General features: G+C 39.6%; 1 protein-coding gene across 22 annotated transcripts in view; it reads right to left on the bottom strand.

Annotated features, from left to right (window-relative positions):
- Positions 1–5,883: 5,883 nt before the first annotated feature.
- Positions 5,884–19,876, bottom strand: part of LOC139139059 (microtubule-associated serine/threonine-protein kinase 2-like) — a 140,365-nt gene continuing 126,372 nt past the window's right edge. For all 22 annotated transcript variants that reach the window (XM_070707769.1, XM_070707766.1, XM_070707767.1 and 19 more), the window contains 7 exons: positions 14,346–14,416; positions 13,555–13,782; positions 12,344–12,568; positions 11,385–11,643; positions 10,534–10,922; positions 9,842–10,065; positions 5,884–7,812 (listed from right to left, as the gene is read on the bottom strand). In XM_070707769.1, coding sequence (XP_070563870.1) covers positions 6,580–7,812; positions 9,842–10,065; positions 10,534–10,922; positions 11,385–11,643; positions 12,344–12,568; positions 13,555–13,782; positions 14,346–14,416 — 2,629 coding nt within the window. In that variant the 3' untranslated portion in view covers positions 5,884–6,579. The remainder of the gene's footprint in view (positions 7,813–9,841; positions 10,066–10,533; positions 10,923–11,384; positions 11,644–12,343; positions 12,569–13,554; positions 13,783–14,345; positions 14,417–19,876) is intronic.

The following is a 19,876-nucleotide window of genomic DNA, read 5'->3' as shown; positions in this document are numbered from 1 at the left end:
AAAAAATAAAAAAAAAACAGTTTCTCATAATCATATTTTCATCTACACAACAAATATCAAAGCAGTAAGTACTGCGGTTCTCAAGATATTTGAGTGGACGGACGCCTCACAAACGGACATACCGGTACATACAGACTGACAACGGATACCCATCCCTATAGCTTCTATAGACTACAGTCTATAGTAGCTAAAAAACTAAGGAAACGATTTACATTGATCGAAAGGAACTGAAAAAGAAAAGCAAACACATCAATAAATCTTTATTGTACTCGACATAAAACAGTGTGGTACATCAAAATACATAAATTACATCAACATACAGATAGCAGATACTGTGCCACATACTGTACCAAACAGTAGCTTGAGGTTAGGTGCACCGCGAAGGCCCTTAACCCAGGAAAAAGAAAAGGGTTATATGGGCCTTTGCCAGGTGCCTATAATGCAATCAACTGCATTACCGGGTCGCAGTATCAGATGCAAGTACATAAAGTTTCAAAAGAACATCATCATATATTAATATAAATCTTGCAGCTGGCAGCTGTACAGCAATTAAATTTGTGGTTTATAAAACAGAGATTTATTTGTTGGTGTGTACATGTTCTGCATGCGTGTACAACATTTTTTTCTAAGGTAGGAACAGATATTCAGACTCCCAAATTTCTACAATTCGGTTCTGATCTACCACTTGTGGGGGTTCATTTGAAAGCTATTGCAAAAAGGAAAACTTTACCGGCTTAGTTTGTCGAAAATCTAAATTTTTATTTTTACCCATAGAGTTAACACAGGGATGACGGCCATTTTAAATTCTAAATATCGCAAAATGTTGGGTAATTTGTATAGTTAGTTCCAAACTTTGCATGGTAACCCCATATTTTTATTGTTGATTTGGTAAGAGTAATTTTTGGAAATTTTGAGCAAAAAGTTAAGTCTTTCACTTCCGAAGTGCATACTTACTTTAATTATTTGTTTGTTATTTGCTATGTGTTTTTGTTTTCTGTAAACAAGAATGGGATAGTGATGAGATTATAATGACTGTATGCAGACAAAATTTGTTAGCCTATTAGAGCACACTGGCCTGGAATAAATTAAAGCTGTTCAAAATCAAGCTATAAGCAACAACATCATCAAGTCACACTCAATGTCCGAATGGAGTTCAAATGTTAATAGGGTAAGGTTCTCATGTGAAAGGCAATACAGTTTGAGGAAAATCACAAGATGTGATCACTTTTGTCAATTGTCACAAAAAAAACACTACTGTATGAATATGGTTTGCAGAACGGTGAATTGCCTTTAAAATTCCTAGTAGCAATAAATATTTAAACGTCTGCCTGAGACCCTCACATTGGCATCTTTCAGCTGTAATTTTTTTAAAACCAAAATTGAACTTATATTTCCATAGAGTACATGAATTTACAATGGTTTCATGTACAGAAGTAGTAAATCAAGTTCAAATAAAAAACTGTTATGAGATTCACCGACTGATATTTCTCCTGTCATCTATGACAGATCTAAGACTTCAAAAGATTATAAACATGACTAGAGGTTTACAAAGTGTGTATCAATATATTAAAAGATCAATAGACTGGAACATCCCGATTACATACTGATGAAAGTCAAAGTTTGAAAAAGTTTGAATGATCTAGGATCTTTCTTGAAATGATAATTTTCAAATATTGAAAGACATGATCTGTGAAACATTGTACATTGGAGCTATCACCAAGGATGGTATGTTATGTTTTTTGCACATGTATGGTGATGTATTTGTCCATGTTTTAAGGTTTGCGAGTATTGCTTTAATAACGTTGCAGGTAATTTCTGCTATGTTCATGTGGCTCTGAAAAGTGTAAACATCCGTAGAGGGCGCTGTTCCTTGTTGTGGCAACAGTTGTTGCAGTTCCATTGCTAATAACATTTCTCAGTGATTTTAGATGATGGGGAAACGTTTACCACTGACTGAAGTAGGTACAGCTTTGCAATCGCGAACAAACACACAATATATGGCCTCATCATGTACATCTCAGTGATGACTTAACAATTTTCTTTCAAATTCTGAAATCATTTATCATACAGCATATATATGCTGTATGATAAATGATTTCAGATTTTGGCCACCAGGTGATTTTACATCGGCACACCTGAAGAAGTCTGGGCCTAAATTCCTTATGGTGTAAATTAGTACTTGTCTGAGGGTGCTTTTATGCATGAAGAAATACAAATATATCCTACGACAGTTACATTTTCTATACCCTTGCACGGACCCAGTGGTCTTCAGTTTTGCCAATATTTCTCAATCATGCTGATAAACAAAGTAAAAATAAAAAACTTATTCACAGGCCGTGGGGAGTTGTTGGAGTTGGACTTGCCAGTAAAAGTGGCGATCAAAATTAAACTTCTGACTTTCATGTAGAAGGAAATTTCCAAATGTTATTGTGTCACAAATCTATTGTCAATACCATGAAATCCTGTTGGCCAGGGATATACCGATATTTTTCATTGCTACTTGTGCATGGCAAGAGAATTGCAAATGAAATTTTTTAAAGTTTGCTTATTTTGTTTTTTTTTTCAGACAAAAACACAACAAAAAATCCTTTTACTGCAAATACAGACATTTTATTAGCAAAAGATATCTTAAACAAATGTACATTTATATTTTCTAGATCACATTCCTTTACTACATATCACAAAGTAGCCTACCCTCACAGTTCATAGTGATTGACACTTTTGTTTTTTCACAAAATCCATGACTGTATAATGATTACATCACCTTTTTTTTCTCCCTGCAAGAGGGAACAGAGGTAGACAGGCAGGCAAAAGGATTCATGGAGACAAAAAATGATCAAGAGAAATTTCAGTCTATGCTGAACTTCAATCTCTTACATTGTCTACATGAAACGGACAATTGTGCTTACAGGCAAACAGTGATTTTTATCTCAACATGCTGCTGTAATTCATAGTATTTAAAAAACAGCCGACCACTTCACAGTTTCTGTGCTTTACAGACACTGCAAAGCAAAGTGCTGTATTCTAGGGCAAGGCTGTCAACTTATCTATAAGACAGTTTGTGCCAGTCCAACGCCAGCGCTTTTGCACTAGTCCAAAAATTTACATTCTCACACACAACACCTGACTGTAAAACATGTAATAAGATCAAATTCTAGGAGGGACATTTCAGTCCATATGACGTCATCACTCCTGCTCAAATTTTCTCTATTTCACTCGTATTAAAAACTGTGCAACATTTCTCTTCCTAAATTGAATTCAAGTCATTTTGTTTCTCAAAACGTCTGGGCTGCTATTGCTGTCGGTATTTTGATCTTCATGGGGACTTTCTTTTCTTTTGCACATGCTTCTGCTGATTCTGGTAAAGTTGAAAAGATGAACCAACAGTCCTTGCAAGTCTTCTGAGTTATTAATGTCACTCACAGATATTATTTACATATCATTTGAATATTGCCATGACATTTACATATCATTTGCACATCACCATGACATTTACGTATCATTTGAATATCACCATGGCATTTACATGTCCATCAAGGGTGTAATTTACAGATCACTCTAATATCCAAGAAATATTGACTTGCCTATCACACACTCATTTAAGGCGTGTTAAATATTTAAGTATTTTTTTTTGCATGGCCACAGAATCAAGCTCCAGATGTTTAAACATGTATTGTGTAATGGGGTTTTTTCTGCAACATTCGAGGCTTTAAAGACAAACATTTTTTTCATTTACAAAACAAAAACTGTAAAGAAAAGTGTCTCTTTGGCAATATGTAAATGTGTACTAATGCAGAAAAGTGTTACTCCACAAAGTTTTACAAATTTACAATTCATGTGCATGAATTCACAAGTAGAATATGACAAAAAGCAGCAACTGCGCACCCCTTCTCTTACAATGGTATTGCCCACACTGTGCAGACCACTGCCATAAGAAAGAACAGACAACTCTATCATGGGTGATGCACAGACAGAAGTCTAAGAGAATGTTGTGTGGTGAAAAAAAAAAACCCAGAAGACTGGTCAGAATGAGCTATTTACAAGTGGAATGTTTTTATCCCTTTTTTTAAACAGAACCTTAAGCTTATTATGGTGAGCAATTTTCGATGAAAATATTTTAAAGAAACAATACCAGTTTGAAAATGACACAATCGAAACAGAGTTGACTACTGGGTTTTTTTTTCAAGAGGCTATGGCATTCCATGGCTTGAATGATAAGTGTGGTTAACCTATATGACTACATACAGCAAGGCATACTGTAACATTCAAAGTCAACGGAGTCAGCACACATTACAGACCGGATCACAATAAATAAGTATTCATTACACGGCGTATGATTTCCTAGGTCTGCTTGGTAACCATTTGGCTAAGTGACTCTGAAGTGAAAAAAATGCAGAAATCATCTCTACCGGTGGAGAGGTTGTCCGGTTTTGTTGTCTGGTAACACCACAGACCTAGGGAGATACAGATGAGATCTTTCCACTTTGTCCCTTCAAATACCAGACAGCCATGGGGAACTCTCTAACAATGTATGCTTATCAGATCTTCAACAAATATTCATCTCCAGATCTCACCCCAAAATTATCATGTTCCTAATTACAAATGGTCTGGACTTAATAACACAAATCTTTGATTTGATCATCTCTAATATGAACTTTCTGTCGGGGTCAAGTCACTGGGAAAAAAAACAGCGTTGGTTAAAAACAAGCAGAGTTTGCATCTTCCATGTTGGAAGCACTTCAGCAAATACTTCATTTTCATGAGCCACAGAACGAGACAAAAATTTGCAAAAACTAAGGAACTGTCACCTCTACTGTAGCACAGAGAACGGACCCCTAAAATGGACACTACAAACTTATTTGCTGGGATATTTCCAGCACATTCCTGTGTTTTTGCTCTGGCAAGGGAACTTGGATTAGTTGTTCAGGAACACCATCAACATTGCTGCCGTCATCTTGTTTACGATTGCTTTACTACCAATAGACATAGTTTGAATACAGTAGAGTCACCTGGAAAACCTGCACAAGTTACTTGTTTTACATCCCTGTACAAAGACTCTGACACTAAAGTGGAGGGACATTACCCTTCGGTCTGCATGGAGTATTTTTATCATGACTGATATGTAAATTAGGTATCTCCACTGATTCTATGCTGGACCACATGTGAACCATATCATGCCGGTCTACATGGACAGCACAGTGTGCCAACGGGTGAAAACTGGACAATAGGCACAAGTTGTGCAGGGCTTGAAATGCAGGATTTGGGACATGGGGAGTTTTCTGCTGCACAGATGGAGTAACAGTACAGAATATAAAACAGGGAGCCCAAGGACAAGGAAGTACAAATGAATACAGTGTCAGAGTAGAATATACAGAAACAGCTATAGCCAGGAGCTAAGCCGTGAACTAGGTTTCAGCTAACAGCCAGCATGGACACTGCAGGTTGGAGACAACTGATCTGTCAACTTAGAATGGTACTACCAAATTGTCACAGACTTACAAGATGGAGGTACAAGGCATATACAAGACGTAGGAAAATTCCTTTGCAGATGCCCAATTCCCAAAGTGCAAGCCCTCTCTCTGTCTCTCTCTCTCTCTCTCTGTTTCAACCCTTCTAATTTGAAGTAAACCTTACATTCATCATGGGATTCCACTCACATTAAAAATTTTCATACTGGCTTTAAAGCCTGATCAATGTAATGCCTTCTCGCATGGTTAAGAAAATCACCTTACCAACTTCAGAGAAATGTGGATTTCAATGGCAGGTATGTATTTGTGTAGATATCTCATGAAGAACCATAGGCCTGGATAAGTTACCACATCAATACGAGTTCATTTACTACACTCTTCCACACACTTACTTTTTTTTTCCTTCTTTTTTTTTCACATTTTTTGAATTTTTTTACAAACTTGTAAATGTTCATACAGATACATATCATAGGATCAAATTCAGCCATCCACATTCCCAATACAGAGAAATACATTTTGTATTGAAGATGCGTTGAATATTTCATCATAAAAAAGTGTGAGCAAGAGTCTCTCTCTCGGTTTCATCACCTTACTCCACTCTTCATTTTCATTTCTGATCACAAGTGTATCTCAAAAAGTCAATGCTTGCTAAATAAATACGATGTAATGTTTTTTTTTTCATTTCATGTAATCACTGCTTGCCAAGACAGTAAAAAATGTCTGAGTTCACCAAGTAATTGCATTAAGCACATCTAAGTCTGCTAGTGTTCTTAGAGCATTTTGGCAGTGCAGCTTGGTATGAAAACGTCTTCATCTTTTTAAGTCCTCTCTCTTGTTTTGCTGGTATTGCAAGTTTAAATCCTTCAGAGGCAGGGAGTGAATCGGACTTGTCTTTCAGTGTGTTTTTCTCTTTTCTTCAAATGTGCAGATGTACATAGTAGAGTTGCTGGAAAAACAGCTGGAGGTAACCCTTTCACCCCCATTGTGCAATACGGAGGTCCAACATGACCACAGACAACAATAGGATTACACCAAATTTTGGTAATGTAAGGGTAAGCCATTCTTAAGTCAACCTTTTCATCTCTTCACTGAAGTTCAAATTGCCGAACGTCTACAATGATTCAAATAAGTTACATCTGTCCTCCCATGAGCCTTTGGTGTCACCTCCTGTGTCTTTGCTGCTGGGTTTATCAGGAGGTTTATCCTCAGTTTTGTCCTGTTTGCTGTTGTCAACTTCAGCAGCCAGGGTGCTTTCACCTGCTTCTGTTTTCTCTTTGAACTCGACCCTTTTCTTCGGTTCTGCCTCGTGAAGACTCATCACCACACTATTGTATCGTTCCTTTTTACGCTCGCGACTCAGACTACGCCTCTGCTCCATCTTCTCCAGAGATCGCCTCCGCGGCGGAGAGTCAGCAGATCCTGGATGTAGCCGATCAGGAGAGAGCGCTCTCCTTAGGAGTGGTGACCCCGGGGTGTCGGCACTTCTCGGCCGTACAAACTGTTTTTTAGTCTTTGGATCTATTGCAAGTGTTGGACTGCCCAGCATGTGAACTGGATACACTTGTGTTGTATGAGAGCTTCCTGGCGAGTGGCTCAAATTGACCGAGACGGCAAGAGGACTTGGACTTCTTGTTGGCGACGTTGCACTTGGCGATGGGCTTGGAGTTCGGGCAAGCGGTGAGAGTGGTATGTGACCAACTGACTTTCTCCTATGGCCTGTTCGACCGAATGTCCTGACAAGTTTGTGGGTTAGTCCGTGGAGGGAGCTGGGCCGGCTTGAGAAGTGTGACGAGCTGGCTGGAGAGTTCGGCACGCTTGAACTCGGAGAGCTGCTCTGTGAGGAGGCAATCGGTGAGACCATGGCAGAATCAGGCGGCGACTGGTACAGAGGTGGAGACCGTGGCGTTTTCAGACGAGTAGGTGACCGTGGCTGCATCTGCCAAGTTTCATTTGCTCCAACTGGCCGATTCAATGAACCAATGCTTCTACTTGGGCTCAGAGAGGAATGCAGAAGGCTGTCCCCCCGCGTACTTTTCATGCTAAGTCGCCGAAACAACGAGCTCTTCCTCCTCTTCTCGGAATCCTTCTTACGCCCCTTCTTTTTCCTCTTGGCCATCTTGCTGGATGCCAGCGATCGCTTTCGCCCGCCTGACTGGATTGTGGTCTTTTCCAGCGGCAAGGCATGAAGAGTGACACTGCTGGTGTTGCCGCTTCCGTTCCCGCTCAGAATGAGTTGCACCACTTGAGTGTGCAGCAAGCCCTGCACGGCTTCGTTGTTGACGTGCGTGATTAAGTATCCGGGGCGCAAGCCAGCTTCATACGCTGGACTGTGAGTATCAACCGCCTGAAAATGGGAGAAGAGGAATGTCAGTGACTTTCAGTGAGTAACCACTTTGTCATTCTTTAGAATTGTTTCAATTGCACCAAACATTTCCTTTCAAAAACCAGCCACACAACTAAAAGTCATCGTTGATGACACAGTCCCCACTTGTTAATGGGTGCTTTGATTACAGGTCCTCAGAGAGGATAGAGTCCTCTTCATTAGGTCTGTGATAAAAATACTTTTGAATAAATTCGCTTGATACATGTCTGAGTTGTAGTTCAGGAGATGAAAAAATCGTAATAAAATGGCCACATGGTGGCCATATTGGATCGAATCACAAAACAAATCAATGTGCATATGTATGACATAGGTCAATGTCCTTGTACCAAGTTTGAATAAAATTGGTTGAGATATGCCTGAGTTATGGCTCTGTACATGAAAAAATCGTAACAAAATGGCCGCATGGCGGCCATATTGGATCATATCACTAAACAAATTGATGTGTATAGCTATGACATTGGTCAATGTCCTTGTACCAACTTTGAATAAAATCTGTAGAAACATGCCTGAGTTATGACTCTGTACATGAAAAAATCGTAATAAAATGGCCGCCTGCTGGCGGCCATATTGGATCGTATCACAAAACAAATCAATGTGCATATGTATGACATAGGTCAATGTCCTTGTACCAATTTTGAATGAAATTGGTTGAGATATGTCTGAGTTATGGCTCTGTACATGAAAAAATCGTAACAAAATGGCCGCCTGGCGGCCATATTGGATCGTATCACAAAACAAATTGATGTGCATAGCTATGACATTGGTCAATGTCCTTGTACCAACTTTGAATAAAATCTGTAGAAACATGCCTGAGTTATGGCTCTGTACATGAAAAAATCGTAATAAAATGGCCGCCTGGCGGCCATATTGGATCGTATCACAAAACAAATTGACGTGCATATGTATGACATAGGTCAATGTCCTTGTACCAATTTTGAATGAAATTGGTTGAGATATGTCTGAGTTATGGCTCTGTACATGAAACAATCGTAACAAAATGGCCGCATGGCGGCCATATTGGATCGTATCACGAAACAAATTGATGTGCATAGCTATGACATTGGTCAATATCCTTGCACCAACTTTGAATAAAATCTGTAGAAACATGCCTGAGTTATGGCTCTGTGTACATGAAAAAATCGTAATAAAATGGCCGCCTGGCAGCCATATTGGATCGTATCACAAAACAAATTGATGTGCATATGTATGACATAGGTCAATGTCCTTGTACCAATTTTGAATGAAATTGGTTGAGATATGCCTGAGTTATGGCTCTGTACATGAAAAAATCGTAACAAAATGGCCGCACGGCGGCCATATTGGATCGTATCACAAAAAGAATCAACGTGCATATCTATGACACTGGTCAATGTCCTTGTACCAACTTTGAATAAAATCAGTTGAAACATGCCTGAATTATGGCTCTGTACATGAAAAAATCGTAATAAAATGGCCGCCTGGCAGCCATATTGGATCGTATCACAAAACAAATCGACGTGCATCTGTATGACATATGAAGTAATCCTTGTACCAAGTTTGAATGAAATCGCTTCAGGCATCTCTGAGATATCTGCGTGAACGGACGGACGGACGGACGGACGGACGCACGCACGCACACACACGGACGGACATGACCAAACCTATAAGTCCCCCCGGACAATGTCCGTGGGACTAAAAAGAGTAGGACTATAATCTATGAAAAACACCTGCCAGTGGGTAAACCACTGATCCATTTTGCTTTGGTGAGTTAAACTGTGCAGTTTTAAATTGTTAAAAAGAACCGTCAAACCATTTTTCACAAAACTAACTCTTCGGGAGGTTATTCAGGATGTCTTTTGTGTAATAACTGAAATTCTTGAGGGAAAATTGACTATGCCATCACTTGATTTTTTTTATTTATTTTTATATACCGGTATGTGAGATATTCATATCAAGTACAACAAGAGAAGGTGACTGGCAAATATCAATATAACGTAATGCCCAAACTTACCATAACTAGATGATGTACTGTGTAGTAATCAGAATCTCCCATAAACACTCGGATGGCTCGGAGAGTGAATCCAAATCCTCTCGGTCCTTTCCTGACGATGATGGCCGGAGTCATTGGGCTGACCAGCGGTGATGGTGAGGTCTCCCTGCTGGGAGACGTGTCTCTTGAGCTGGAACTGGTCAGGCTGCAGGCCCCTGGTGAGTGCATCGGTGACATGCTGTCCTCTGTGAAAGGACAAAACGACAATCAGAAACTGTGACGTTTTGGTTTCAGCCGGCGAGTTAAGCTAGCCTTTTTTTAGCCGAAAAAAGGTTACAGACTTGTTTCTCAGTGTTACCACTACTACATTTGCTGAATTTCAGCTTTTTTTTTGGCAGTGCGAGGAAATACTGGAAAGCCACCAAAATGCATTATCTGTGACAAAGCTCTCCCTGTCTACATTTATGATGAGTTCATTTGTATGAGACAACTTCCGTTGCTTGTTTCTATCCTGTCTACTTTCTGGGAACACTGATTGTCATTATGTGGCTGAGGAAAACGTATTGGCTGTCTTTCTCAGCAGTCCATAAGACACTGCAGATGTTGGTCAAGTTGGCCAACTGTTAATGCAATTGTGAGATATGCCCAAAAAATTCACAAGTACGGAAGAAGTTATAATCTAGTGACATAAAAGAACATTGACCAATAATTACCTCCAGGTATGAGTAATGATAAAGCTGTGGCAGAAGCCGATTTGATGACAGGTCTGGTCTTTGGCTTGGCACCTGGTTCCGTTGTGATGTCAGTCGGTATGGGAATGGTCCTGGTGATGCCTCTGCCGCTTTTGCTGCCCAGCTGCTCCATGCTTCTGCGCCTGTCCTTGGGCTCGGGCTGGGACAGGTCTGTGGTAGTGATGGTAGGACTGGTCTCTTCATTGAACTCCTCCTCCAGGGAGATAGAGAACTTGGGCAGTCGGCTGGTTTCCTTCATAGCGGGTTTCCGCAGCTGACGCCGTGGTGTCGACGGGGAGTGGTCGCTGCCGGTGCTCTCGGTCTGCGAGGACTCTGGAGTGGAAAGATCTCTTGGGGAAACCTTGAAAGAGCTGTAGCGGAATGGAGAGAAACACAATTTATTTTTACCAGAAATGAGTGTTGAACTACGATTCTGAAGGTGGGAAAGGCTACATGTAATAGCTATGCTTCTACCACAGACAAGGTATCGGATTAACGTTTGGACTTCCAGACCTACAAATAGACCAAAGTGCGGATGCTATTGATAATAAATTGTCTCAAAAAATTTGACCTGTCATGTAATATACAAACTCTTTACAGAGTACCCATACTTTATTTTTTAGTATTACGCTATTTTCTTGTCTAGTACCTGACCCTTGCACAGTAAACACAGCTACCAGATCATAGTAATCTAACACAACTGATTTTTCCGACAGATAAAATATCTCATTTTTTACAACTCAATACTATCAAAGAGGGGATGTGGTGATTTTTTTGACTGGTGTGAAGACAGCGCACTTCTATGCAGAAGATGAATTGTACATTTGTGATACCTTTCAGGGGAGCTTGATATTTCTTTCGGTGTGCTCTGTCGCCGACTGTCAATCTTGGCAGCCTCTTTGTCCATGTCTTTCTTCAGTTTTTCCTGTCTCTGTTTCCGGTCGGCTTCTTCCATGTCCCTGTGGATGCTGCTGTAGGAGCGGTTGTATCTCGGGGAGCAGGTGGAGAAGTTGTGGAATTCCGGCACGTCTGAGCTGTCGTCATCGTCGTCATCTTCTGTGTCTAACTCGTGGTTGTAGCGGTCAGAGCGACCTGGTTGGCATATGCAAATGCAAATAATTTTTATTTCTGAATTTCAATTACAACGGAAATAAAAGTACTGAAATTAACAATACGAAAAAGAAGGAATGCCATGTTGAGCTCTCTGCAGCAATTTATTATTAGGTAAAAGTTTACAATGATGGTGAAAATTTACCAGTAAATCGATCCAACTTCTAGAGAAAGGATCTTGTGATATTTTCACTATTCTGAGCATGCAAAACAAATCATTGAATAGAGGCTGAAATTCAATACTGTTGCGCTAAATCAGCTAAGCCAATTCATTTTACAACCACAAGGCTATCAGGTAATTTGTGGGTCCAAGTACTTCAAGGAGACTTCTTGTAAACTTGGCCTATTAAAGATATACAGTCACCTGTAATCTAAATATGCCCATATATGGTCAAAGGGGTGTTCCTTGGTATTCAAAATGTCCATGTGAGGGCGCTGTTTTTAAAAAGCAGCCACCCACTTAAAATCTGTGATTGGTTAGATTTTCTCTTTCCATGGTAACTGTGGCAAAATTGGAACAGGTGACAGTACACCTTTAAGATATGAATGCAGGTAAAGACCTGAAGAAGCATTTTGACTGTTTACTGTGTAGATACCTGAGCACCCTGATTGGGTCAATTATTGACTGCGTTACATGATCTCTGTGCTGACTCAAAAAATGACACACTAGCGCAATACTCACAGTCAAAGTAGCTTGTATCGTCATCTCCCTCCAGATGAGGAATGAACTCCGCTTTCTGTCTGAGCAGAGAATTCCAGTCCAAACCACTGAAAAAGATATGTTCTTTGATTTCAATGGCACCGCCTGTACCTAGCCTCTCCATGGGGCTCCTCTCCAGTAGATTGGTGATCAGGTCTTGGGCATCTTCTGGTGGCGCATCATCACCCTCCGGCCACTCTATTGTGTCTGTAAGGTATAAAACGATTGCAAGATGCCAATAATTAATGTACACCCCTGATGGATCAAAGAATGCAAAAAGAATATTGTATTCACTCCAAATGAGGTATCTTGAATGTACATGTGATTATTTCTAACTCTGACAGAATTTCTATTCTATGATTGGGCCAAGGAAGATAATAGTTGTTTGTCTATCTTGATTTTAGTCATTTGATGTGGGGGGTGGGGAGGAGCAATAGTTGGACAAAACAACTGCATGGTAAAGATGTACAGATGGCAATGTGTCCACCTTTGCTTATTCAATTGCTAACCTCATACGCACGGTGGATGTTGGCCTCTATGTCTAAGTATTGTCATTATTGCCTAACAAGCCGCCACATTAAACCCCCAGAAATTGTTCTCATTATTAGGCAAGTACTGGTATACAACACATGGATCATCTACGGCCAGGCAAAAGATATCTCTCACTGGATTGTGTCAAGGATGAGACGGCAGCTGCTGCTATACAAATGCAACAAAATATGAGGTATGGTTAGTCCCTTCATTTGAAGACTGACAGGGAGGAACCCCAGGAACATATAATTTGTGAGAAACAGACTTGACTTACTGTGTAAAATTTTAACTGCTGTGTCATCTGTTTCACACCACACCCAACCTCTACAAATTCATCTCTGAAACCCTAATGAAGAGGTCAACCACTGTATCAAAGTACACAGGGAGCTAGATTCTCTGTCAAAGCCCCTGTTTTGCTATGTGGGCTTCACATCACTAAAGTATGTGGATCAGCCCTGAAGGTTCTGGACAAGCAATGCCCACTGGTCTTGTGAATCAACACCAGCTGCCCTGCTTGGCTCGGCTCACCAAGCTGGGCTATACCAAGACCAAGTTGACAAGGGTAGGGGTAGGATGCTATTTGTGAAGCCAACGAGGGGCTGTGAAAGATTCCAACCTGGGGTTAAAGGTCAAACAGAAATGAGCACTGGGAAATATCCTACCATTGATTGCCTGTGCAAACAGCTCCTCTGGTGTATCCCCAAAGAACGGAACACATCCGACCAGGAATTCATACAGGATAATACCCATGGACCACCAGTCCACAGCTTTTCCATATCCTTGGCGCAGGATCACTTCCGGCGCGATGTACTCCGGGGTCCCACAGACTTGTTTGTCCTGGAATTGCTTGGCATCCCTCTCAATGGCGTGTTCATACATATTTGTTGTCACTGCATAGGATAGTGAAAAAGGTGAAAATGTTAACCTGATGAGAAAGGGCGCCACCTTACAACAATACAAGGAATACAGTCACTTGGGGAGCCTTTGCAAGGAAGGTTGCCTCAAAAACTTGGAAGTGCTATAGTAATATCAACCTTTTGAGCGCCAAAGTCTATTTTTGTCCCCTTTATAAAATAAACCCCAGTCAATTTTTCTCAGATTTTTGCCAAAATTTTGAGAAAAAAGTAGCCAATGAAATGCGATGTCCATTTGGTCCAAAATTATGAAAAAAATTACAGAAAAATTCATAAAAATTGGTAAAATATTGCACTAAATTACAGCTCTCAAAGGGTTAAGTGAGTAATCATGAATACATTCAAGGAGATATACAAATTTATGGTGATTCAGTAACCAGGAGGAAATAGTAGTTTTCAAGCAATCATCCCTTCTGAGCCACACGTGGGATGAAAAGGTACTTTGATGTCTAAGTGTATTGGAGTTCAACTGTGATGGAGAGTGAGGGATGGGTGTCAAGGGTCAAAGTTCAAAGTATAAATGAACTCAGTGAACTTACGGCTCATCAGCCCAATCTTGGAAAGACCAAAGTCTGTCAACTTGATGTGGCCCATTGATGTTATCAGCAAACTGTGAAAGAAAAACAACACAATTTAGCATAGAATCTTGCAGAGAATTGCCATCAGGTCTGACTACACAGAAATTTGTCATGATTTGAGAGCTGAAATTAATTACAAATCTGTTTCTTTCTCTGGATGTGAACATCTTTTTCAATAAGAGACTTGACTTCAGAGCAAAAGTTGCTGCAGACACATTTCACTGGCTGAGAAAGCAGTTGCTGGGATGATAAAAATAGCGCCAATGGCACTTGATCACAACTGGCACATTGTAAAACTACTCTATCTCTGGGTGCACCTGTACATTAAATACTAAATGGGTAGGTGCTGCGGCTGTGGAGTTTTTGCAGCACACACACCCGCACAATCATATCATATACATACAGACAAACTCAAAGACAAATAATCTCAAACCCATAAGAAGAGTTTTCACAGGCACATATACTCTTGGCCATATGGGAGTTTGAATGGGTTAGCTCTACATACTTACATAGAGGAGAAGTTGTTGATTTTGCCTGCACTTGAAATGTTAAAGAATAGCCACCTGGTATTTGTAGCTGACAGCTGGGGAAAAGTGACACAGGATAAGTATGGATTTTAACTGTAAACAAATTTTATTCAATATATAAACACTGAACAATCAAGCAGGCAATATATTGTAAATGGTTGTTGATGGTAGAAATGTAATGAGCAAATAAAATATACTGTAATGGTAGTAAGTGTAAAGTAAATATCGAAGCTAAATAAAATACTAACAAAAATGCAAATGTACTCTGATTGTAATGGAAAATGATTATAAAAATTGTAGAGTAATCCAAGGGTTAAGTAATCTAAGCGGCTAAAGTCATCACGCTAAGCAAACTTGCGGCAAATGTAAGGATATGCAAATGATGATAAAGTTACAAACTGTAGATACATTGAAAGGGAAGTTCACCAAGGATGATTTTACATATGTTCAGGAAGTTTCATTTTAGGGCTTCATCAAGTCCATGTAATTTGAAGCATGGAAAAAAGCTTCAAGCTTGGGAGCTTGAAACATATGATATGGAAAGGACCATCTTCTGGTGTGTATGGCATTGTCCAGTCACCCAGGCTGTGCGTATTTACATAACTATTGTTGATACTGAGTATCCTTGCATAAACGATGAATCCCGTATAATAAATTGTCCACTGTCAAATTTCTCACTTGATAGTAGTAAACAGCAGCACAGAATCTGACAGTGGACAATTCATCATAAGTGATTCATTGTTTGCAAAGGATACTCAGTCTCAACAATAGTTATGTAAATATCCACAGCCTGGTTGATCATAGGTGAGTGGACAATGTCATACCAATCGGAAGATGGCTCTTCCATATTATGTGATGGAAGCTCCAAGCCTGGAGCTTTTTGCCATGATTCAAATTACATGGAGTTGATGAAGCCCTAAAACCGAAGTTACTGTATTATTTATTGGTTTTGTAAAAACTTGTGTGAGTTATAAATGGCAAAAATAGCTTTTGCGAGGTGACTGATCACAAAGGTATATATTTGACCCCTTTTGATGCCATAATGCCATGGATTTATGAAGACAGTGTGTGGTAGGTCATCGAACATGAGCAGGTCATTAACAAATTTATCATTCAGTTTTAAATCTGTAATGATGGAAATATATAGTTCATCTCCCGGGTGCAGAATTTTATGTAAATCTGCTCTTGTCATAAGGTGCCTCTGTAATGACATACAAAGGGAAATTAATGCATTGCATGTGCACTGTTTGCCTCTGGATCCAATACTAAATTGTGTACTTCCTTGATGTGTACTACCACGTACCAGAATTTAATATAGTTTAAAATGTTTGTTGCTGCTATCAACTACACTTTGCTGTTATTATTATTTAATACTGCTAACATATGTACTTCTATTGTCTCCATTTTTATCTGGACACAAATTACTTTGTTGGTTAACATGGTACAAGTTACTTTGTTCACCCTTGTTGGTTACATCAGTTACATGTTTGTTGGTACTATTACTTTGTTGGTTGTTACAGGTGTCACTTTCAAGTGTACTTTCTTTGGTTACATTTAAATTATGACACAGGTTACTTTGATTTACATGATACAGGTTACTATGTTTGCTTTTCTTGACTGTACTTTTATTTGTCATATCATGAGTAGTATGTTGAGCCACAATGTTACTTGTATTTTCATTGGTTTCATTGCACAAGGTCCATTCATGGTCTTTTGATGTAGCAAACTTTGTAGCTTGAGCACTATCCTGTAGAGAGACAAGAAAAAAATTATTCAGTTTATAATAATCAATAAGCATTCAACAATGAAAGTTTACAATTATACTTGTAATCATTAAATAGACATTACATCTATAAATGTACAAAACAGTGAAAAATTATGGAAAAAACATCTAAAGAAATATATATCAGCAAAACATGACCATTAAAGTGCTTGACATTTACACTTATCAAATGAAAAGTTAAACCACAATGATGAAATTCCTTTCAAATTCAAAAATTTTTCAAACACTTTATGATCTCAAGTGTAGCAACAGCTTTCTCGGCATTCAGGAGTTCCTAATTTTACGGATCACAATGTTTTGTATGTTGTTCATGATAGTTTTACATAGTTTTTAGAAATATTTGTTTAGTTTTTATTACATTAATTATCTGTGTTTTTATGACATTAAAGGGATAGAAATATTTTCATTTCTGGTGGTAAACTTTTGCCACAAGAAATAATTAGGTGGCAATTCTAAAAATCTGGTAGCAATATGAATTATTACTGGTAGCAATATGAATATATTACCCCAGATACAGAATACTTCTGCAGCATTCAGTCAGTGTTCACAGTATGACAACTTATCATACATATACACTACCAGCTCCTCAAATTATGTGCCACATTTATGCAGTCTTTAAGTCATGAAGTCAAATTTTGTTAGCCACACAAATACAAATTTTCCTTGCAGAAGAAAGCATTCGGTAGCATAGTGGCAGTGTACCGGTAGATACAAGTATTGTGGTGTTGTGTCATAGTTGTGATCAAGCAGGCTCAATAACATCTTCAGCATAAGTATTTTTCTTGAGACAAAAAGGGTTAGGCCAAAATCCTTTAAAACAAGACACAATGATATTGTTCAATTCAAATGTTTTTAAGAGTAATAATAGTTTTAATGATAATGATAACATTGTAGCCCAGGAACATTTTCATTTGATATTTTGATATGATCAAGAAATGTCTGGTGATGTTCACTATTACATCACTAAAATGGAGGAATCTGCTGAAATATTAAAATCATTCAGAATCACATCATTTCTTGCAAAAGTTAAAGCAGTTTGAAATAGTCCAAATGGATAATTTTAATTGTTTTACTTTTGAATTGTTGCTTTGATGTTAAAGCGCAGTGGTCGTCGCGCTGCGCATCCTCCTGAGGGGGTCCCCCTCTGTTGTAAACAAATCCAAGAACGCCGCACATGTTACGGGTTGATTGTAATGTTTGCGATATTGCCGCTTGTTAAAATGGCGGCTGATCTGTCACAAGTATACCAACTAACCAAATGTAGCACGCGATAAAAGGTCAATTAATCTAAGTTAAATATCTGCTGAATATTGAACAATAATTGCACGCTGGATTGAGATCACATTTGCTCATGATTTTCTTGAATCAGTTGAATGGGGCTCGGCTACTGTTATCGCTCGAGCCATAGAGCTAGACGTACGCATGTACGCATGTATACGCCAACAGACTATCAACGACCGGGCTCTAGTTTTCGACATCGCTAGCAAGGACGAGAGCTTTCATTTCAAGAGGCCCTACAGGAGTAGAAAGACAACAACCCAAACTACAGAAATCTACAGCTCGCAGAGGAATGCCCGCTGCAGCAAGAAGCATCTCTGCATCTGTTCCGTTCCGTGGTCTGTATGAACGTTCATGTCAAACCGGGTATATGGCGCGCTTCACACGGCTGTGGAGAATCCAACTCAACTACAAAGTTTACCCCGTTTGGGGGTGCAAACGAGAATTCCGAGTACAGGTATCAAGTCAAGCGAAGGACCTTTCATAGGTCTTCTTGTTATGTGGGGGTTATCTCACTTGAAAGAGGATTCAGACCTACCCGGCAATCAGTAGGTACAACAACGACGTTTGCCCATCACCGTAGGCCTACACCAGCGAGCGGTTGGATCACTGCCATGACCGTGCCCGGGGACCGTGCACAGGACCGGGGCACAGGATCTCTCGATACGTCTATGCACGGTGTAGCCGTGCAATTTTCCTGCCAAATGCCGCGAAAACCCGCTCGTTTTGTCTATTGTTTCCTGTCATTTTACTATTTCTTACCACGTAATACTAGGAGAAGTACGACATGGTGATCAACAGTTGGTTGTGGGCCAAGTCGTCGCGGGCCGCCGGTACGTTGTGAGACCGGATTCTCTATATATATCCGTGTACGTCGACGCGGTGACCGTCTCCCAACAACATCTCTCGTGTCCTGCTCTGGCTTGCCGATCATGGTCTTGGGTGTAATTTTTGTGTTAGGCATTGTGCTTGTTGCTGGTCTACATATATAGGCAACGTTGATCATTTTAGTTATGTATTTTCACTGTACTGTACATAGCATTGTGTACAACCAGCGTGAACGCGCGCGATCAAACTTTTTGTTCACTGTGTCTGCGTGCAGTAAACTCAGCGACATAATGTGCTGAGTGTAGTGTCCCAATGTTCGTAGCTCTACACGAGTTTATACCACTGAAGTTCGTTTCCGATCTTAATATTTTACTATAATTGCATGATGTTGAGTCTTACAAAGGCCTTAACAGAGTGGGGGACTGCTCCCATCTCTCTCCTATTGAAGTTGAGAAGACTTATGTTTACAAAAATTTATGTTTATCAACAAAAAAATCACGCACGCGCAGCGTGACGACCACTGCGCTTTAAGTAACCATGCAAAAATTGCAGCTCTAAAAAAAGATTTGAAATGGATATGCTTACTGCAACTACTGTTGACAATTTCCCTTTGCCATAACTGTTAATAAAATTTAATTTAAAACTGTCAGTCAAGCTAAATGCCATTTAGTTGGAAAGCACCAAGAAATTATACCTATTACCATAAGATTGTACCTATTGGACCTCCCTAGGTGGTTTCTTTTGAACCATAATTACGTACTTAAGGGTCACATAAGATGACCCAGATTTGACCTTTCAGAAAACACTCAAGTTTTTCTCCTTTTTCCTTGTATTATGACTGTTTGTGAAAGTTTCCTTTGAAATAATGGTTTTACTATCAAACTGACTAATTGCAGGCCAAATTTTGATAAAAGCAAGGTAGGTAAAACTTGGACTAAAAGGACGACCGGTACGCGGGACTAGAGGCAAAGCCAAGCCCAGCCTCAGTCAGTGTATTCCATGGTCGTTACTAGTACGTCCATGATGTATTGTAGCACAGTATCCGAACAGCAACAATGTTTGCTTCACGTACCAGG

Source organism: Ptychodera flava, chromosome 8 (genome assembly GCF_041260155.1).
Source record: "Ptychodera flava strain L36383 chromosome 8, AS_Pfla_20210202, whole genome shotgun sequence".
NCBI classification, from domain to species: Eukaryota; Metazoa; Hemichordata; class Enteropneusta; family Ptychoderidae; genus Ptychodera; species Ptychodera flava.
Note: the sequence above shows the minus strand (reverse complement) of the source record. Positions and strands in the feature narration are given on the sequence as shown.